The 23,415-nt window shown below is 36.9% G+C and overlaps 1 protein-coding gene across 9 annotated transcripts in view; it reads right to left on the bottom strand.

Moving 5' to 3' along the window:
* The window catches only part of LOC134532836 (RNA binding protein fox-1 homolog 1-like), a 166,018-nt gene extending 147,203 nt beyond the window's left edge, over positions 1-18,815 (bottom strand). For 4 of the 9 annotated variants that reach the window (XM_063369784.1, XM_063369767.1, XM_063369782.1 and 1 more), the window contains exons 1-2: positions 18,662-18,800; positions 7,585-7,676 (exon numbers count right to left, since the gene is read on the bottom strand). In XM_063369784.1, the coding sequence (XP_063225854.1) occupies positions 7,585-7,614 (30 nt within the window). In that variant the 5' untranslated portion in view covers positions 7,615-7,676; positions 18,662-18,800. Of the gene's footprint in view, positions 1-7,584; positions 7,677-18,661 lie in introns of all 9 variants that reach the window. The other 5 variants (XM_063369763.1, XM_063369776.1, XM_063369777.1 and 2 more) reach the window with 2 other exon arrangements.
* Between the last annotated feature and the right edge of the window lie 4,600 nt (positions 18,816-23,415).

Below are 23,415 nucleotides of genomic sequence, written 5' to 3'. Positions count from 1 at the left end.
GAAACAAAATATTGATTAATATCACGTAAATGACTATCGACATTTAATTATGCTTAGATAAATTAGTCTAAATCATTACCGATCTCACTAAATGTTTCTCTTACGTTAAATTAATGATGGATACAGCTTTATAAATACACACGAATTTATATTTAACATAGAGACTGGTTTTAAGACATTAGAACACAATACTATTGAAAATTACTAAAGCATTTTTTCAACTGCTATTTTGCAATTTCCCTGTGTTTTCAGGTTTTGAAGTCACCTCTTCAATTCACCCCCCCCCCCCCCTTTTTTTTTTTTACCAGATTTTCCCTGTCTGCTGGAACAATACATTTCATTTTAATTTGAGGTAGCTTAAAAAAAACTTAAATACGCGATACGTGTAAGTAAAATGAAAATCGTATCCTTCTATGCATGACGTCTGAAACTTTTTTTATGTTTTCGGAACAATTCACTCTAATTGCGGAAACGCGAACCGAAACGCAAGAAGTTGAAAGATGGCCGATACTCTGCGTTGCGTTTTTGCGTCATGCGTAATTTATAAATGGGTATTTGAAACCATCGTTATTTAACTTGTTGTGCCTGCGTATCTTGCGTAGTCTTAGGTTACACCTCACCTGCCAGTTTTGATTTTTTTTTTTTGCTTATTATACATTTTAATTTAAAATATTCAGAACTTGACTATGCAAGATTAGTGTCTGAATTCGATCGACAAAAATTATTTACTTAAGAATACTTCTCTGGCGTTTTACAAAACGTTAATAGCCTGTGGTACATTTCTGGTGACAGAATTTGCAACAAAACATAATGTGCAATGCTTATATAGGAATTATCCTAAAACAAGGCCAATGACGGGACAAATCAATAACCCGACAAGGCTGAGAAGGCAAGGCCTTAACTCCTGGAGGTGGGTTGGAGAGGGGGAAAGGGGTGGAGGGAAATTCGAGCTTAGGTAGCATCGGGATTGGAGAGAATTAAGAGAGATGATTATATCGGGGCATTATGAAGGTCAGGGGTTGAATCGAACTGCCACGTGGATCCGTGGTTTCCATTCCGCCGCTTTCATGCTCGCATTTTCCTCATCCTTGTGCGCTTTTTAAACTGACAAGGTACCTGACTGAAAAGGAAGTGCTTGTCGGGTAACACGGTAATCAACTGCTTGCTTACTTCGCGAATCGATCGAACTTTATTTCTGTGTTTATTACGCCGGGTCTGTAATTGCACGCTCAAAGCTTGCGCGCGACTCGCCTTCGGGACTTTTTTTTTTTTGCATTGGTTAGTTGGCGTTAAACCAACAAATCACAAGTAAGTATAGAATATATGTCGCTCCGACGTCCTTGCAAAAATCTGTTTATAGTTGCTGAGCTGAACATTTTCAGTGGAGTAGTTTAAAGTGCTGTTTAACAGTTGGCCTGTTCTTCCCGTCTGTAACGAGTCAGTCGGAAACGAAAATAGATTCTTATTATTATTTCAATTTTTCACTGACAATGGCGAAGTTTGATAACGAAAACGTACAGAGGAATGACGCAGGGAATTTGGAGGGAGGACTCGGTCAAGAACGGTAATAAAGAAACGTCCTACCGTTTGGTAGGAGTTGTTTCGAAAAGCTAAGGGGATTCCGAAAACATAACGGCCGGAGTGACATTCTAACCGGGTATTAGAAACTCAACCTCGTCCACCTAGTCAGGTGATTGCACTTTATAGGTCATTATCTTTGAAAGATTTGTGCAATGGGAGTACATGACTTGATAAAAGTTTTTGGACATACGCCATTGCTAAGCAATGGCGTATGTCCAAAAACTTACTCAAGTTTATAGGTCAATGTTACTGTACCTTCATATTGTGTGCTTCCTCGGCTAGGTGATACGCGCAACTTAAACTGTGCTATCCCATCTTCGAAAGCTCTCACGCACAAAGATAAGCAATAACCAACAAGCCTAAAGTACAGCATGGCGAGTTGTTTAAAACAGTCCGTCCGCCCCGTCTTCCATCAGTCAATCACGTGGCCTGCAACCAATCAGTGGTAAAGGAGATTCCGGTGTTATTGTTTTATTTTAATTCGTTGTCTTTATTCATAAAAATAGTCTATTATTCAAGAAACATGAAACTAAAATATTTCTTAATAGCTATTAAATCAAAACAGTCTAAATTTGCCTGACCCATGATGCACTTATAAAATAATTTGTTATTAATTCAACAGAACTACTCATAAAAATAAAAATAAATAGGTAAATTTTTGCGTGGTTGAATGAGCCAACGTCATTAATGTAAAACGTGTTACAAAATAATAAGAGATGCCAGATAAAACAAAGTTATATTAATTTACCATAGCAAAAGAAATTTTTTTTTTTAAATTATAGGTCTAAATGATGCATTAACTTGCATTTTGGTGTTGGACAATAAATTAAAATTATGTTACTATATATTTAAAAGCAATAACAAATTGCGGGATTTTATAAAGTTGAAACTAAATAGGATAAAGTAATCGCTGTCTTAACTATGACTGAAGTACAATAGGTTGAAGAGTTCTGTTTGTTTGTCCAAGGTTCGAGTCAGCGTCGAGGTGTCGCAAGAACCGTCTCGCCACGCCGCGCCGCCCGGCTGCTGTCCACAAGGAAAATATGTTTCGTACCAACTTAGGCGAGAAAAAAGTACTAGATTTGAAAAAAAAAAAAAAAGTACTAAATTATAATTTGTTATGGTGTTTAACAATTTACGAAGTTATTATGACATTGCTCGAACTTAAATATAACACCACACACACACACACATTCCATAGTTTTTAAAAAATAATTACGCTTAATAATAAAACATATTGGAGTTACTATAATATGATTATATTAAAGAAAAATTTACTAGATCTGAGCGTAAATGTACCTGACCACTAAAAAAGTACTAGATCTAGTAGGAAAGTACTAACTGTGGACACCCTGCGCGCCGCTCGGCTGCTGTCCACGGGGAAGCGGTGAGGGGCGGTGTCTGGGTGTGCTCCGCGGTTGCTGGGAGGGGGAGGGGGGGGGGGGCAGTACACCCGGCGACCTTGCCGCCACATTCCTCGGCGCGACACACATCCCGGCCTCTGTCGGCTGGCCGCGCTCACCTTCACACAGCTCGCGTCCCGTTTCCCAGTGTTCACGTCAGGGGCGTAGCCGGGGGGGAGGGGGGAGGTTAGGGGTTCAACCCCCCCTCCCCCCATTAGCTCCAAATATTTAATTAAATTCTTATTCATCACTCAAACAAATTTCATATTAAAATTAATAAAAAATTTACCATTACAATATTTAAATTTAAGTACCGAAAACTATTTTACACCTTAAAAAACAAATTTTCCCGAGGGAGGACCCCCGGACCCCCGCTTTAATACGGGGGGGGGGGGGCATGCTTCTTAACACCCCCCATACACAAATCCTGGCTACGCCACTGGTCCACGTTAGATACTCCCGGCCGTTTCAAGTCTCCCGGCACGATGTTTCCTTCCTGAGACGCTACTTACAATTAATTATCTCTGTCATTAGAAGACTGTAACAGGAGTGTGTCAGTCCGTTTGACTTGTTTGTTTTGTCGGAGCATCACGTCAAAAACTACTGGACCTGTTTCCGTGAATTTCGTGTGTTTAAAAGCTCATGATCAGACTTAAAAACTGGAGTAAATTATATCTCACAACGATAAAGCGAGCCGGATATATAACGATAAAACCACATGTTTTCAAAACCACGTGCAGCCAATATAAGGTGAGCTGGGGTCAGTTTAAGTGACCCTGCACTAGATGCCACGCAGGCGGAGCTGTTAATGTACCATAAAGATTAAAAAATATTAAAAATAAAAAAAGTTCATTGAGTTTCCATTTGTTTTGTTTATTTTACAAATCTACAGTTTTGCTCCGATCTTGATGAAATTTTGCACACTTGACCTTGCAAACACGAGGAGGGTAACTAACTGTATAGGTGATATTTCGAGAAAACCACCCCTAAAACAGTATTTAATAATTCTTGTTGAAATTGCACGAGCGAAGCCGAAAAATGTCTTATCATTATGGATTTACAGAAATGCAAGTAGCACTTGCAATGGCCTTTAAACTGTGCCGAGTAAAACTGAAATGTACGAGGAAAGGTTTAATAGAGCCTGGAAACGTCCATAAAATTCACGTTCAGAAAATTAATAACCTAAAGTATGTTTTTTTTTTTAATTTTAATAAAGTCCAATCTTGTTTTCTCAGCTTAAGGCCCCCGCCTACCCGGAGCTTCCGAAAAAACAACGCGATTTCAAAACTACTCAAGATATCCGAGTGGGGTCTGCTTACGAAAAGCGTTTAAATATTTGCTGAGGGCTGAAAAGTACTTTTGATTTCGGGTTAAATTTTTAAACTTTATTTTTAGAAGAGTTAAAATGGCTAAAACGCGTGTTTCCAGAGTAATTTTTAGGCTTAAAAAATACCTATACAGATTCTTGAAAGCACTTAAAAGCCTTGCATTACACCTTTATCTTAATTTCTCCGCCATAGGCTACAATGTTACTGTCATCACTCAAATTTCACAGTTATCTTGTGACGTCGAGTAGATTGCGCGCCAGTTCAGAGCCTTGCGCTTAGAGGCGATACCGCGCTAGAAGCACCAGCGAGCGTCGCGCTTATCATCCTGCCTCACTAACACACATACACCCCGACCAGACGGCGCCCTTAAGAGGCCACTCCAGTGTTTCAGGGGCACTACGCAACTCGCATTAACCTCGTAAGATTCAATGCTATTTTAATTTTGCTTATAACTAATTAACTAATATAGATTTCGAAATGATGCTTGCTTGATATGTAAGACAACGATGCTCTCATCAAAGCCCCTTTCTTCAAAAACGTGCATAAATTATGGTTCAAACCTAGACAATACACTTATGGATATTAGTAAAGATTAGTATAAAACCATAATTTATGCACGTTTTTGAAGAAAGGGGCTTTGATAAGAGCATCGTTGTCTTACATATCAAGCAAGCATCATTTAAAAATATGTATTAGTTTATTAGTTATAAGCAAAATGAAAATAGCATTGAATCTTATGAGGTTAACGCGGGTTGCGTAGTGCCCCTGAAACACTGGAGTGGCCTCTTAAGTGTTGCGGGCTGCACTGTCTCTTGCAAATAGCACCATTAACAATACAACTACTTTTTTCATGTGGATATATTTGTCATTATTTTGCTAGTTGACAAATGTTATTTAATTAATTTACTTACATTTAATTTGGAAAATATTTTACTATTAACATTTATTTTTAATATACCAACAAGTATTTTTCAAAGTTTATATCAAAACATCATATCATCAAAGTGTTCAATCTTAACACTGACATAACAATTCATGTATAGTAACGAAACCCACTTTACAAGAAAATTGTTTTAAATTTTTTTCTTTCATTTGAATTACTTTTGTTTTTATGATGAATCAAACTTAGACACGATTTCTCGTATAAGTTATAAAATGCACCCAATAGACAACGAGCTGTCACATAAGAAGTTCTTCCAAATGTATTTCTTAGACATAGTCCGACCCGTACTTGCGAAGGTTGAAAGAATAATAAATCTCTCTGGAAAAAAATTTGTCCGGGGGCCGCAAAAAACAACCTGGCGAGCCACAAGTGGTTAAAAGACCAGTCACCTAAAAGAAGCCTTTGGTTGTTCTAAAACAAAACAACCACGTCTGCAAGCGAGCCGGGAATACGATTTACATGCAATTTTCTTAAGCACCGAGTACACACAACACAAACGCTTTTAAACGTGTACAGAATGAGATAGAAAAAAATTGAATCCGTGTTAAAGTTGATTCTAACAAAATTATTACGTCAGCGATTCAAGTCCAATGGTTGCAAACTCTCGAAAAGAACACTCCAAGTCAGTTAGTTGCATCACGTGAAGACGAAGATGTATCGCTTCTTATGCAAGAGCCTTCAATGACTCGTTTCCTTGCTGCAACAGTGCAGAGTGGTTTCCGTGGGAGAAAGCCTGTTTGGCACGTGAACACAATGGCGTATTCGCGGCAACGCCTACCAACGCGGAACTATGCACGCCATTCAAACACAGTCGTTCGCCGTGTTGCCTAACTCCGCGTGGGCCCACTTAATTTGGATCCCGGTGCGCTAGTGTGGCCTGGAAAATAACCTGTGTGCTGGTAAAAGGTGTATCAGTTACAATACAGGAACACCAAAATTACGATTGTATGCATCCATTTAACTTATATTTGTAATTTATCCTGGCGCCGACAGACTGGAGTCGTAGCTGTAACAAAATTGAATTTTCTTAAAATAAATTTTTTATGTTAGGTGTTCAAAAGTGATAACAAATGTGTATTACGACCAAGATTAGCAGGTTTAGTTACGATGTGAACCATCCTTAGCCATATCTTACCGTCTCAACAAAGGGTTGCGACAAGAAAACAATTAAATGTTCATACCACACTTTATATTTTATTTACTTTTTTATTTTGATATCGAATATTTTATTATGATTTTTCTAAGGTAAAGAGTACACAAGTAGACCTTGTTTTCTAGCGAAATTGCAATATATATGTGTGTGTGTGTACATACATATACATAAACATACATACACACATATATACACATAATAGATCTGAATTCAACCAACAAAACTTCGGCTGTAGGTTCATTACTGACAAATTTGTTGTAGCATATGTGTATGACCTATGGTCTAAACGTGCTTGCCAAGGCTGATGTACACCTTTGAAATTAAACCTGAACAACAGGTTTATTCAAATAACAGAGAAAATAGTTAAAATCAAAGACAACGCCTTTTTTGTATTACCCTAAAGGCCTAAACTTTACTGTGTTTGACAAATGCTAGTATCAAATGCGTAACGAAAAGTTACAACGCATAACAGGTGTGCAACACTTAAAAAACACACACACACAGAGCTGCTATTAAACCAGGGCCATTGATAAGTAAAAAAAGATATCAGCCTCAGAATGTACCCGGAAAAAAAAATAAAGTTAGTTTTGTCGTGCGGATTAATAATCCACCTCTTTAAAATCACACTATATTTCCACATTACGGACATTTATTTCAATTAAAAACATTTTACGACCGCGACAAAAGTTTTGCCGTGATTTTATAAAAAAAAAAACGCAGGCTCGCATGGCCGTTTTCTGGAGTTCTTGGCTTCTGGGTTGTGATCGTGTCGATGGCGAAGATTTGACAGACGTTTCGGTCGACCTTAAATCGCCATCATCAGGGTACCTAGGTAACCTTCGACGCGGCAACAACCCAGAAGCCAAGCAACTTCATTTTCAGAACTTAGATTATTTTTTCCAAATAAACCGGTTGTGAAGTTCCAGTACAAAGGCGTCACCAGGCTTAGGAAAGCACTTTATAACATAAGTCGTACGGATGTTTTTTTCAGCTTATTTAAAAAAAAATTTTCCCCGTGAAGAACCTGCAGTAGAAGTTCGTCTGTCGATATTCAGACTTCATCCCGTGCTAAACATTTCGCGCGAAGGCGCAGCAGTCGACTAGACGCCCCGGCGGTAAGACGGCCCACCGTCTCTGGAGACCGCGCGCTGCCGACAGACAGTGTAGTCTACTCACGTCGCCGGTGGAAGAGCCTCTCAAGTGCATGCGCCGTCAGCTACCGTCAGCTACCGTCAGCTACCGTCAGCTACCGGCAACACCTCGCCTCCCTGCAACAGGCAAACAGCACACGCCGCGCGCTCCAGTTCTCTACCCGTAGCTTTCATCTCACAAGCTTCCTCTTCCATGACGACACGGAACAGCAATGATTACCGGTCATGCAAAAAAAAAATCAAATATACTGTAAAACATACGTTACTGTAATATTATAAGCTGGCTTAGAAAATAAGCTAGCATATAGGCCTAACGGTTATAAAAAGAACGTTTGGACAGACAGGACAGTAGAACGTGGGACCAGGATTTTCATCTCGGCGTGTCTGTTGTAGTTCTGACAAATTTTTCAACAAAACTTTAGAAGTCATGTTTTTAACAGCTGCTAACACTTGATACCTCATGGAGTGAAGGATTTGACTAATTTTTTGTTGTTTTTGTTGTTGCTATTACAGTTGTTATTCGTAGAATTTTTACGTAACACGGCGTAAAATTGGTAATTTCATTTTTTTTTTTTGCCTTTATTTAAAGGTTACTCCTGTATACAAAAGTAATTATATGTGTTGACATTTTTCTCCAATTTAACCTCCAATTCAGGAACAACTGATGATTAGCGACCTGCATTTTCGCGCTTTCGATGGCCTTCAGGATAGACTGGACATACCCCTGTACACTCGGGCAAATAACGCAAGTTCATTGGCTGCCAACTTGTAAGTCGTCTCAGCTGGTTTGTCTGTGATTCGATCCTTCTTTGGTTGAGGGTTTATAACTGGTTGAGATTCGTCCAGATGAACAGTAAGCCAATAGCAAAATTATCTAAGAGGTATATGTGTTTGGATTCTAACCTATCACCGAATGAATCCGCGAATTTTGCAGGTATCTACTGATGATACATTTGCAAACAAACGGCCGCCATAATGGTACGTGTAGTACACTGGTATCCCTCCCCTTTTGGTTCACACCCCTCGTCTAGAACTGGACCTTATGCTCCATCTGTATATTTCCCTAATCTGTGTTTATGACAGTATTCTCTTTGATTTGGTTGCTATGCGCTGTTGATGTCGAAGTCATTTCCGCCAGAGTTGCTTAGCAAATGGAGACAAACAAAAATTATTACAGCATTTATGTAAGTAGTATAGTTCAGAGCATGGATGTAAGAAGTAGATTAATGCCTTCAGTGTTCATATTTCCTAATTATAACATGTATAAAGAATATGTTCAGAACTTTTATAACCATGGTCATTTAATGTAATATGTTAGGAATATACTCAGCACATTAAATTAGATTTCTAAAAATTCTTAAAACATCATATTGCGCATATTAATAAAACAACTTAATTTTATTCAGTCTGTTTCAGATCACAAAATCCCATTACATAAAAATAAGTCTATGCACGAATGCATTGATATCTGCTTCAGCTATTAACTTTTCAGCTGTATCCATACTGTTCACACATTATGTGCATTTACACTAGCAACCGAGAAAAAAAAAGTCTGCGAACGGTGCTTTAATTTGTGGAAAGACTTGCGCCGCCAGCGAAGTAATAACAGCTGCTTCAGTGAGGAGTTTTACGATCCACTGTGTACCCAGTAAGAAAAATTGTATCATTTAGCTGATATCCCCGACTTGAATGCAGTCCCGGCTGAGATAAGGAACTCGTTCGCGGAGGAGATAAGGCGCGTTGTGTACCGCCGTGGCGTATCCGCGGTGGCGGAGACACACACACACACTCACACGTGGGTTCCCGGAGACACGACCAAACACGGGGAAGCTGGAGGACCCCCCCCCCCCCCCTTTTCCTCCTTTCCATGCGTCACGGGGCGCTGTCAATCCTAGGCTACTTTCGCGATAGCACGCAAACAGCATGGAAATAGCACGGGCACGCACGCTCAGCCCTCAGCATATAATTCGAAGCTAAACTCACACAAAACAGAACGAGCGGTTCGAAAAATTCCAACTTTTTTTTTATCCTCTTTAATTTTTGCACAACTTTTCACCATCAAATGTTTTGCATTTTGTCATGCATTATTACATGAAGCAGTTGATTTACCTAAATTCAAGCATTTGATTTCACCATTTATTTTCAAACGACTATGATGCTTTGCCTCGCAAATAAATATCACGTTTAAAATTAGTTCCACTTGTTTTTATTTGAAATGTACACATCAAAACGATCGTTAGCTACTCCATGCCGCTGACGCAGTGTTTATCTACGAAGTACCCTACGCTGATAGGTCGCGGACAGAAATTCGGCGCACAGCACGGAGAAAAGTTAGGGGTTCGATAACTTCCCATGCCCCGTTTGCGTGCTGTTTTTCCTGTGTGTGTGCTATTTTCCAATGCATCAGCTGCTATCTGTTTGTGTACATTCAACATCCGTGCGTCAGTGCTGTGCACGTGCTGTTGCGAATGTAGTCCGGCCTTAATGTCCCCGCCTACCCGGGCACACACACGGCGCGCAGAGCTTCAGGAAAAACAACCCGATTTGAAAACTACTCAACATATCCCAGTGGGGTCTGCTTACGAAAATCATTTGAAAATAATTCGCTGAGGGCCGATAAGTAGTTTTGTTTCCGGATTAAATTTTTAAACTGTATTTTTATAAGGGCTAAAATGCGTGTTTTCAGAGTAATTTTTAGGCATAAAACCTGTACAGATTCTTGAAACTACTTAAGGACCTTGCATTACACCTTTATCTTAATTTCTCCGCCATAAACTGTTACGGTCACCACTCAAATGTCATAGTTATATGCACGAAAATAAGACTGCGCACTAGTTCAGAGCCTTGAGCTTAGAGACGATACCGCGCTAGAAGCACCAGCCGAGCGTCGCGCTTATCATCCTGCCTCACTAACACAGATACAGCCCTCGTCTGTGAGTCACCTCGGCTTCTGAGCAGCAGGCAGCGGAGGATGGACCAATCAAGGTTCAAATAAACACACTGGAGACTACCACCGGACATCTCCATTTTAACAACACAGGCGACAGTGTGAGAAATAACCTACTGGCAAGAAGTGTCACTACAAAAATATTAATATGTAACTCATATAAATTATATTATCCGGTGTCAAACATGATTAACTTATTTTTTAAGAAATGAGACACATTTGAGGTTTATTTTCTCGTATAAATCTGTATAATGATCGATAAAAAAATTCTAAGCGAAAATAAAGTTATTTTTATTGCCATAATGTTGGTACAATGTGCATTAAACAAATAAATTATTCGTACTGTGCATACCGTTCTGCCATTTATCGCCAGGTTTTCACACAACATTTTTGGAGCTGTCCAATATTAGTCGCTACTGTATTTTGTTCAACGTCCATCGAATCAAACCACAGCCGTCAAAATAATGAGAGTGAAAAAAAAAGGGGGGGGGGCGGAATAAATTCCCCTGGGTTCGGTCACTCGGTTGGTGGAAGAGGAGAGGTTGGGCAGGGGAGGGAGAGAGGTTGAGATTCGAGATTAATTTTTAATGCTTTGGTTTACCTTATCTGTATGTAATAATTAAAGTATATTGCTGATAGAATTCATAGGAAACCTTACAAGTTATGCGATACGCGCAGATCACGTTAAGAGTTATGGCTTGGTATAGGGCCGAAGCCAGGATTTTGTGAAGAAAGGGGTCCAGTATGACCAATATATTATTTTTATGAGTAAGATTCCTTTATAAATGAAACTAAAAAAATAGGTTTTCACATTAAAATCTCAGGGAATAGTATATTTTTTTATAACTCCGTCTACAGAAAACTGAACATTTTATATTTTGGTTTGTATATAATTGTTTTCAATACTGTTTTATGATTTAGATAAAATAAATCATAAATGCATATATATTAATTAATGTTTATAAATACATGAAACACACAAGTCAAGTTTGTGTGAAAGTCATTCTTACAGTAACACTAGTAGAAACCGGCATTTAATAGAGACTACTTGGAAAAACAATTAATTCCTGCCATTTATGGGTATGAAGCATGTCGGGCTAAAATACGTTACAGTCACACACTAAGGATTAAAACAACCCTTCCAAAATAATCTCTCTCTAACCTCTTATAGCTAGGTTACTTGTAATATTGTTATTGTCTTCGGTTTTTTTCAATCCTGGAAGGGAGGGGTCCTGCCCACCGGTTACGTCACTGCGTGGTAACGTTTACAGTTTGAAGGTTATACGTTAAATAATAGGGACGAACTCATTTTCCCCGGGTGCTGAGTTCCTCAAAGACTCCGGGTTGTACGAGGGCGGCGACATATCGACCACCACGGCCTCCAGTGCGGAGTGAGACACGAGCAGGCGGCTCGGCCGGCCACAACCAGTCTGTAGCTCGGTCCGACGAACCAGACCGCATCAGGTTAGCTTGAAGTCCGGACAGCGGTTCTCCGCGCACCACCGAGCCCCGAGCCGACACGTGAGATGTTCGAGCGACAAGAGCCAGGTGCATCACGTCCCCTGCTCACTGTCGACCCAGTGTCGCGCCGACCTTTCTAGCGACACGTACAGTTCATCATTATGTCTGTTTTCATTCGTGTGTGATAAACTGTTTTAAAAATAGCTATTGGTTTGTGAAGTGAACTGAAATAATGAGCTGTATGAAACCCCAGGTCCGGCTCAATACCGGTTTGGTGCGCCCGCACACTGTCCGACTTGGTGCGCAGAACTTTTGCTGTCCCGCGGTTGGGGGTGCTGTCACAACTTAGAAACACACAACTTAGAAACACATAACTTAGAAACACACAAGATAAGATCTAAGTTATGCCTGTTCTAAATTGTTTGTTTCTAAATTATGACGTTTCTAAGTTATATGGTTCTGCGTTGCGTGTTTCTAAGTTATGGCAGTTCTAAGTTGTGTGTTTCTAAGTTGTGATAGTTCTAAGTTATGACTTTCTAAGTTATGATGTTTCTAAGTTGTGTGGTTCTGCGTTGCGTGTTTCTAAGTTACGTATTTCTAAGTTATGACAGTTCTAAGTTGTGTGTTTCTAAGTTGTGACGTTTCTAAGTTGTGTGTTTCTAAGTTATGTGTGGTTCCCCCGCGGTTGGCGCGTGTTTACAGCCGAGATGGTGAACCAGAGGTTGCGGTGCTGTTCGCCCATCACCACACACCATCAAACCTCAGCCCAACACGGTCTGCCATCCGACCAAGTTGGATGAAACGACGAACCAAGTTGGATAGTGTATGGGAGGCTTTTAGAAGAGGGGTGTCCAGCTATTCCACACAAACGTAGCAAGGAGTCAGAATGGGAGGGACTGACGCGGTATGGGAGTGACTTAGTGTTTGCCATTCAGAGTGTATCATTGAAGCAAGCTGTTTCAGAATGCAGTAGGTAGTTTCATGACATTTCCAAAGTGTTTACCTTCAGGATGTGTTTACATAATTGCCTGTCATTATTATTAAAGTATCGACCAAAAATTTAAATAAATTGGAAAGTTTGTGTTCCACCAGTAAAAAATACTTTGTCACACGAGCAAATTAATAATCATTCATAAAAGTATATTACATCTGTTAGAAACAAACCATCAGCAGTCCTGCTTTCTCTTCACACGAACCAAGTGTTGATACCGGAGCAGCATTCATGGGATGGAACGACGTGGTAAAGTATTAACACACTACAATGGCATTCCAGAGCAAGAATTCCGGTCCGGCCATCCTGATTACGGTTTTTGTTGTCTCCCCCCTCCCCCTAAAAAAAATTAAACAAAACACTCCAGGCAAAAGCCGGAACTGTTCCTTACATTAGTACATGGTCGATTCCTGTCCCCGATGTTCTTGTTTTGTGTTGTGTGTTGTCTATGATAACCTCACCTATAGGAGATTAAATATGAAATAAAAAAACTCGTAGATATCAAATGGCTGGGAATAGGGGCTAAAATCCTGTAAAGTCCTGGGGCCCGTTGAGTTCGGCCAGGTGTGAGGCTGGCCCCCGAAAAACGCACTCGAACCGAGACATTTAGAAAGTATTGACAGGATGAAAAAGTGTACATACAATTAAATATTACATATGTGCTTTTAAATCTTATACTTTAGTGATTGATATTGAATACTGGTCCATATAGTTAAAACATTTTATTACGAATAACATTGATATAAATTGTGTTTATAAACTTTTTCGAGTGTATTTATATGAGGTTACAGTCTCGTATGTTTTCATTATAAAGGATCACATTATCATTTAATAAATAATTTAAATTAATAAACTAGAATAAACATTCAGCATATTTATTAATTTACATTATTAATTAAATCTTATTTGAATTATTTTACTATATTAAATAATTAACTTTAACCGCGTGTTTAAATTAATATTGAATACTGAGTATTTATTAATTTTCTAATTTGAGTTTATACTTTACTAACCGTATTTATAATATCACTCCATTCCTTTTATTATTTTATTTATATTAATTATTACGTCAAGTAAGTATAACTTATAAAGCGCGTGCATAAGTACAAGCACCCATTTACTTTAAATAACCTGCTACCAACTTGTTCGAGTGTGCCCCTGGCACTGCTGTAAAAAAAAATGCAATAATAGGCTCGACTCTTTCTAAAAGATGACATAACATGTTTACCGTGAAATAATATCACAAAATAGTTAGGCCATAACACAGCCCCTAGATGTGAATACCATCTGGGCAGAAAAACAATAGTTGGAGGTTGGAGCCAACTTGTTTGTCAACAAAAATTCCAGAAGCTCGTGGAAAAAAATTACGTGGCATAATTAAGCATTGTTAGGTTAAGTACACTTTAGAATCTTTGATAAACAGTTTTCAAAAAATGCGATTTTGGCGGGTCTGCCTATATACCCACAACGCGAGAGTCTACGACCGGTTGAACAGATTTCAATCGGTAAATTTGTTTCACTACAGATTCAGTTAACATGCTTCTGTCGACTGACAAATCGGCGGAAATCACTGGGACTCACCGGCCGAGGTTTACGACATTCACTGCTAAAATTCAATTTAATCTGTGGAAAGAACTAATATTTAAGTGCAGTTCTTTCATTGATTACTAAGATTTAACTAACATTCTTGCGGCAGTATTTCAACTAATTTACGGTCACATTCAGCTGATTTTGAACAGTTTAAACAACTTCACCTTTATAATGGTTGAAGGAAGCGTAATTAATTAAGGCTTAATGTCTCATTTAAATTGGGGTCACTAGAGACGAAGAGATCTGAGAGAAAGGAGTAAGTACCCCGAGAAAATCCGACGCTTCACGACAACTTCCCTCAGGTTTCCCAGTTGGGAAAACACGGAGGAGGAATCGAAACGGGGCCGCCTAGCCGGGAGGCGAGTGACGAGGAATGCCAGATGTGGTCTTCAGCGGGCCTCGGACGGCGCCTGGTGGTCATGTGTCACCGCGCCGGACTGACGGCCTCGCCCGCCGCGACAAAGGCGGCCTCTGTGCCTCTGAGCGTGGCCTCGCGCGCTGCTCCGCACAACGCGTGTCTGCTCTCCCGCCGGCCAAGGAGGTGGCAACCACAACCGTCGAGAAGGGGGGACATTATTTCTTAATTAGGAGGTTGTAAGGCGCCTAAGGCGTCCGTTGGAAAAGTATGAATAGAACAAACACTTTGATTTAATATATGCGAATTTTATTTAATAAATATGTTTCTTTTAATATTGTGCCTATGAAAATATTTATATATTAAATGATAAAACATCTGACAAAAAATTATATAAATATATATACATAAAATACAATACCAGCGGATTTTTAATGAAATCATAAACTTCAAAAATATAAGTATATTTAATAAATAAAATCAAAGATTTTCGAAAGGGCATAAGTACAAAATTCAAAATATCACCAAAAGATTCTCAGTGTGACCATTATAAATTTCCAAAAAGGAAAAAAATTTCACAGTTTTTCGTTTAGAGCTAAATTTTCTGAGATATAAACATTTTTAGTAATTATAAGCATAGTTATTAGTAAGGGCATAAAGATAAATATAAAACCACTTGAATTTTATAGTTAAGGCGTGTTCAATTTATGTAGCTGTATTTCAAATGTTCCTCTATTGTTACACTTCCATTTTCTATTTTATACATACTGTATCTCTATGGAGTAGGCTAATATTTGTGTTGCATGATAGGTTGTCTCCAAAGTACATATCTCTTTGGTGTTACAGCGTCAGTGAGTGGTGAGCGAACTATGATGCTTGATTTACCTTGATAGGACGAATATTACTATTGTTTGAGATACGGAAAATTCGCGCATTCATTTAGTCTTAGAGTGCAAACCATCACTTTCTTGTGTTCATGAGTACCGTAATAATTTGGATACGCCCCTCTGCGTAGGTGAACCAACGATGTCATGCTAGGAGAGAAGTAAGTGAATCAGGTAGTGCCAATTAACAAGAATAAAAATGTTATCCCTAAGAAATCCACAAATGAGAAAGCAAACATGGGTTTGAATTCTACCCTGAGGCCAGACGAATCCGCGAATTTTCCGAATTTTCTCTATCTATTATCATTATGTAACTAGATACGCACAGATCAAGTTTAAAGTTATGGCCACAATAACGTTTACAGTCTAAATTCTATTTCAATTGTATAATTTGAAAATTTGTGAATCAAGTAATATAACAGGGGACGACCGATAAAATTATCTATCCACGGATCATTGGTTTCTCTGGATGGTCATGGTGGGAACCTGTATATGCCAAGATTAAAAGCAAAATTTCCACTAGCAGTTCGACAAAGTCCTCTACATATAACAATAAATTCTCAGGTTTTTTTTTTAAGTAATTGAAATGTCAAATTTCAAACTTGAGGGTAATATATACACAACGGAAGAACATTAAAGCTACCAGTGATTTACTGGAATTTTTCACATAATATTTTGTTTAGTTTAATCTTCCTCCATGGGTCACTAATAGATCAATTATTGTATTAACATTGACAAGGATTTTATAAAAAAAACTATTGATATGAAATTTCTGAAGCTAAATAAATATAATATTTTCAACAATCATTATCTGCTTAGCGTGCTTCATCGTAAATATTTATCCACAATCATAAACAATGGGAGTGAAGTAATATAGAACTTCGTGTCGTGACATGGTTTATCGTATGGCGAAATCATAAAGCCTTTTCACACAATCAAGTATTTATTGAATTCAATCCATTTACTGTTTATGTTACTTCATGTATTAAATTAAGTACTGGCCAGTAGTATTTTGAATTAGCTGTGGTCATCACTCAAAGTAGGTAAATAAATAAATAAATAATGGACAATATACTGACAGTATTCCTGAATGCATCTCAAACAGAGTTTGATGCAGCTACGAGCATAACGGTATGTCTACCTTCAAACTACATGTAGACCTACTGAAAATAAACGTGTTTCTTCGTAAATTATGACCAAGGGGAGAGTTTCGGCAAGCGTAGTCGTGTTTAAATAGGCAAGCTGATTAATAATTCGCCGTTTCGAATATCACCGCTCCTAAATACTATACAGCACTTACGTCGGTACGTTATTAAACTGAAAACGAGATGTCCACAAACGCCGTAAGGCTTAACTTAATGTATATTGACCCTGTGGTTGTGTTGACTTCGTCGACGTGCAAACGTATATTGGTGAACGGACAGCAAGCAGTTTATTAGCTTGCAATCATGTCTTCGCTCGGCAGCCGAGCGAGTTGAGGCAGCTTGACATATGCGATAGTCTGCTCCGTGATCGGGAGGACGTGGGTTCGATTACCCGCGACAGCAGAGAATTTACATTTCGAACTTCCACACTTGACGTGTTGAACTTAGCGAACTATTAAGTAAGCTGTCTTCCGTTAAGCCTACCAGTAATTTAATTCGGAGACATGGGTTACATTAAGTCATCTTATTAAATAAAAAAGTTTATCTATAGCGTTTGACCTACAATGAAACGTTTAAATAATTCGTGATCAACTTAGAAAAACGAAAATTAACTCTTAATTACCCTCATACGTCCAAGTAGTAGAGTAAAAACTTCAGCATACAAGCATATATAATTATAAAAGTTTTCAACAATTGAAGTACCCTACGAAATACGCTTTGAGTAAAATTTAGATACGGTCCACGAGAAATGTTTTTTTTTCTTATAGCATTGTTTCCAAACATTACAAAATAATTAGGAAACATGAATGTCAAAAATTATTTTAGTTTTAATTAAAAAGTTATTTCCATGTGTTTTTTGGGGGGTGGGGTGGGGGTAAGGTGAGGTAATTGTTGATGCTCAACAATTAGAGTACTCCAATTCGCAATATGCACGCTTCTTAAAAAAGACCTCAAGTGGTAGAAAGAAGTAAAGTATTCAAAGGGAAATTGGCAAAGGTACAGTGCAAAGAAATGGAGCACAGATATTCCACTTGATTAATGTACAAGGAATTGTAAGAAGGACCAAAGTGCTGAGTGTTGGTTATTTCTAACACAGGTTATATCGACAGGCAGACAGAAAATTTAGCTAAAACTCTGACACACAATTTAATACCAAACAAATTCTGTTAAGTGGGCTGGTTACCGTAATATATATTTTTTTCCAGTTAAATGCAATATTTGTTTAAAAATTAAAAAAATCCAAGGTATAATATATATTATTTTTATTTTCTGGAAAATATAAGTATTTCCTTTATCTTATTACGTGTTGTAGTTACAATTTAATGTAAACAATCTGTATTTACTTTCTTCTACAAGATCCAAGATAATAAAACTAATTATGGGTTTCAATGTTTTACATCGCTTTGTAAAGCATTATAAAATTCAATAAAATTGAATTGTAAAATACAAGCATGAGTAATTAAAGTGTAAAATTCAACAATACCAATAAAATAAATCCCGGCGAACTTGTTCTCAATCAAAACAAAAACAAAACTCAAGTCTCAGAAATAGCTATATTTCGAACTGTGAATGGGTTGTGTAATAGCAATATCAACAAATTACAGGCGCCAACATTTTTTCATCTCCAAACAATACCTGTTGACGTACTCACTATGAAGTAAATGTTAGTCGAGTACATAGATTTTCCTAAATGTAAACATAATAAAAAAAATATAAGTTTCACACCTACCTCTTCAAATAATCCAATTAAAGCTTTCCACGATTCAATGACAAATCGAAAAACCGGAAATTTCACTGACAGTACTTCATAAACAAAGCAAGGCGAGATATCCACAGATCTCACACTACACCCCACGTTAGCATCTGCAAATGCAAAAATTACAAGCTCACTAGGTAGACAGATATCTCATAGATAGCACTACAAGGCAATTTAGCCTCGCACAGGGTACAAACTACACCACGATCAATAGCTTCTAAATAGACTTTCAGAACACACTCCATTACATATTATTCGCAAACGACGGAATATTTATTTCTAGCATAATAATTTAACATTTATATTTATCATTATCTATTTTCTTTGTTTTGTTCACGAAACTTGCATAGAGTAATATTAATATGAAGAGGAAGAGACGGATAAAATAATATTGCACTATATTGAAATTAACATTTATTTATTTTTTTAATTACAAGAAAGCATTAACTATGGTATCATCAAATATTGTAGAACTCTTGTATGGTAGAACCTACAGCAATAATTGATAGCATATAGCTTGATTATTCATATGTTCAGAACCTAAAGAGAATAGCTGGCTACAATTGATGTGCTACACTGACAAATACATTTTATTCTTTATAAACAAACACATATAATCATCATGGATTATATAATCGCCATTTTGGAAAGAGGAAATGGATGGTTGATAACAATGATCCAGTTTGTTTGGCTTTATTTTTGCATGTACACGTTTCACCTGGCTCTTCTGTTGGTTATATAACAATAGAGGATTTAACACCCATACCTCACACAATATTTAAATGCATCTTAATTTAACATAAATGTGTTCCATTAGGACTTGTAATTGTGGCTGTATTAACATTAGTCCTAATATTCTATCAATTATTTTTTGTAGTTATCTTTATACATTAGTATTTTTTAAAGAGTATCAATTGAGTTCTATAATCAAAATGCACAAAATATTTTCTTTTTTAACATATTAACTACTTACCACTCAAATCCAATGATGAGTATTTTTTTACATCTCATCCCTTACAAGTAAACGGCTAGCTTTGGTTAAATAATATATGTGTATATTATAATGTACTAAATTAATGTGCAAACATTATTACGTGATTTTTTTTTATAATTAATTAATTGCGGGGTTATGTAATTGTAGCAAACCATTCCTAGCAAATGATTTCAGCTTTACCGGTTGTACAAAGTCAGTTACAATAAACTAAGATAATCTATAATGTTAATATAAATAATATTCGTTGAAAGTGGTCCATCAGAATAAGCAAAATAAAGGGAAACAAACACACAAGTAAGTATGCATTGCTCCGTTTAATATAATATGAATAATTTAACTTTCATGCTGTAGTAAAAAGAGACAGTAAATAAAATAAACCATGAGTAATATATTGTTTAACTTAAACTTTTAAAATATGACTTCTGTTGAAATATTTAATTCATTAAATCGATTATTAAATGTTAGGTTAGTGAGTAAAATGGCAGCTATCGTAGTTAAATTTGCTTGTGTAGTGCTGGTAGCAGCTGTAACAGGCGCAAATACGGAAGTAACGGAATCAACTACTTTTGCGTTTCCTGACTTTCAATATAAAGAAACCAGTAAAAATGTGAGTGCCAATTGCATCTATTAATGGAAAAGTTAAAGTGATCAGTGTAAAGATTTACGGACACTTGTAATCTGTAGCTGTGAACCATTGACTAATGGTGAATTCAGACAGATTATTGTTTTATGTGCAAAGAAAAGAGGGCAAAAATTGGCTTACCATTTCTCAGAAATAGTCAAAATCAGCTTATGTAAACAAAGCCATGTTGGTTTGTTTACTATCTGAACACTAAACACACTTTTTTGTGAAAAATAAAAAAAAGTTAAGTTGTAATTTGAAACAAAACCTACCGATTAAAATGCACTTAAAAATAATCAAACACGAACTCGGACATAACTACGTTACATAAATATCCATAACCTTAAAAGATGCATCCACTGTCATCTACCATTTGAAATCATTTAACTGTTTTTCTGAAAGAAAAAAAGTTGCTGTGACGTCAAAGTATGTTTAATTATGATTTATACTTGTCATATATGTATCTATATTGGCTTTTCATCTAATCACTTGCACTCTGAAGTTATAGTTATAAAAATGCTACATGTCTTCTTTCAGCAGCATCACAGCCAGTGTTGTCAATATAAGCATAATATCTCTAATTGGAACCTAGATTAGGGTGACCAAATCATAAACTTGAAAAAACGGGACACATCCAAGGAGGGTTTGGGGGTGATACCCTCCAGCTAAAGGGGGGTCTGAGGGGCCTCCATCGAGATGTAATCATTGAAACGTGCTCTTTTTTTCTAATTTGAGACCTATAAATCTTTTTTCAATTTACCTATGAATATGTAATTTAATTTAAATTGTAAGGCGTATAATAAATAAAAACAATTATTTTGCAGTAAATACTTATTTATTATAGGTAAGTATTAATACTTCAAAACATAATTAAACAAGATAACTAAACTTGTTAGACAAAGTTATGTTTAAAATCTTTAGGATTTCAATTGGGGATATTTTTCTTTCGTTCCAGCCAATTTTAAAACCTCTTTCTTTTCCAATATAAAGTTGTAAAAACTAGAACAGTACCTGCAAGATTTCAGAAAGGGTATCCACTCCCATCTTGTTCCTTTCATCCGTCCATTGAATGTTCATAAGCGAAAAGATTATTTAGTATTACCATTATGGGCAGGGATCTCAAACACATACTGGCATATCTTCAAAAATTTAGAGTGCTGTTTTGGCCTGGTATGCATTTTAAAAAAACAAACCCATTTTTCGTGACACAGGTGGTTTTTTTTATCTTCATCAGTCCATTCTTTTATTTTTTCACTTACAAAATCCACTAATGGTGCCAGTTGATCAAATAGCAAAGTATCATTTATGTCAATGCTTTTTTCATTGAAGTAACAAATAGTTTCTTCAATTTGTTCCCAACTGGGGATCTCTTTCAAAAGCATCCATTTAAACTTTGAGAAAGTAGAGAACTGTCGAGGAGAGGGGAAGACGGCCCAAGGAGAGGCACGACAAAAGTGTATCTTCAACCCAACATAAATACGGGACATTTAGGCGTCCCGGAAGACTTTTTCAGAACCCTGTGTACGATCGTTAAAAAACGGGACAATCCTGTTTTTACGGGACGTTTGGTCACCCTAACCTAGATTGAACACCACTACTATTTATATTGATCAAGTTAGGGGAGGGAAGTTATTAAATAATTTACAGCAGTTTCTTGGAAGAAAAATGTTGCTAATAATTTCAAACTGATGTTTTTAATTTTAATCTTCAGAAATGATATTACTCCACAGCCAAAGCAGTAAATCTGATTATGAATTAAAATAATCTCTATAGAAATTTATGAACTCTTTTGAATTTTGTGTTTATACTCAGTCATGACGGTGTAACTAAAAAAATCCTGTCCTTTATAAGATGGAGTAGATGCCATGCAGCCATTGTAAGAGACAGTATTTGATAAAAAAGAAAAAAAAATCAGAATAAATGTAATGCACTGTACATGTCTTGAAATAGTGAAATAAACAAGAAGATGGAATAAAAACAGTGATGGTCAATGGTGGCCCCTTAGATTTAATAATAAAAAAAACTGGAGGGACAACAGTAACCTTCTTAAGTCTGCTTCTAAATTTTCATGTTCATTCTAGCTGTATAAATGTATTATTTTACATTTTTAGAGTTACTATACTGTAATTATTAAAAACTTTAGTATGTATTATAAAAAATGAGATAAAACTATAGTTTTAACAATGAATTTTCCAAGCCATCAGAAATGTGTTAAAATAGCCTTTTAAATGACCATTAATTTTTCAAAATTTCATTCTGTCCACCTAACTGGACGGTATTCCATAAGACACATAACTCAATAGTCAACTGCGCTCCCCAAAATTCTAAGTACATTGGTAGTACCTATATATTCCTGTTCAACCATATCTGTTTTCTTAAATCACTCCAGAAAGATGTTAAACTGGTTCTTTACAATATGCCATTTCTGATTCTTTCATTAGCACCCCCAGATTGCATTGTGTGAAACTTATTCTAAAATGACCTCACTGCCAAGTAGCTTAAGACAAATAATAAAATACATCACTACACTTGTGTTTGAATTATTGCAGGAGATAGCATTTCGTGAGTTCGAGTCGGCATGCGAGCAGAGCCCATCCTGCTCTCACATGACGAGTTTGTCCAGAGTTCGGTGTGTGAGGGAATGTATCTCCCCGTCTTGCTACCAAGATATCTACCAGTCTGACCAAGTGAGTGCAGTTTCACCTGGGGTTCTGTTCGATAGTTTTGATGTGGGAAGTTTTAAAAATGTAAAAAGTCTGGTACAATATGGTTATTGACAATAAGAAAAACAATAGTGATGTCAGGGCTCAAGCTGATTGTCTTGAATATATGTATGCATTTACACTGTGTATCTTTGTAAAATGAACTTTAACTAGTGGCAAGTATTTCTTTGCACCAGACTGTGTTTGCCAAAAAGTAGTAGACAAGCATCGGGACACATCTAGTGAGAAAAGACAGTAAATGTGTTTGCTTTCATGAAATAAGTAATATGCTATGTAATAAGTTGACACAAATTAACAATTCTTTTACTATGTTGGTACCTGAAGACAGACTACCCTAAGTGGCCACAAATGTCTTGAGTATAAAAAATAATACTGTATATATAAATAG

The sequence above is a fragment of the Bacillus rossius genome, chromosome 6 (genome assembly GCF_032445375.1).
Source record: "Bacillus rossius redtenbacheri isolate Brsri chromosome 6, Brsri_v3, whole genome shotgun sequence".
NCBI lineage: Eukaryota > Metazoa > Arthropoda > Insecta > Phasmatodea > Bacillidae > Bacillus > Bacillus rossius.
This window is presented reverse-complemented; position numbering and strand designations above follow the sequence as displayed.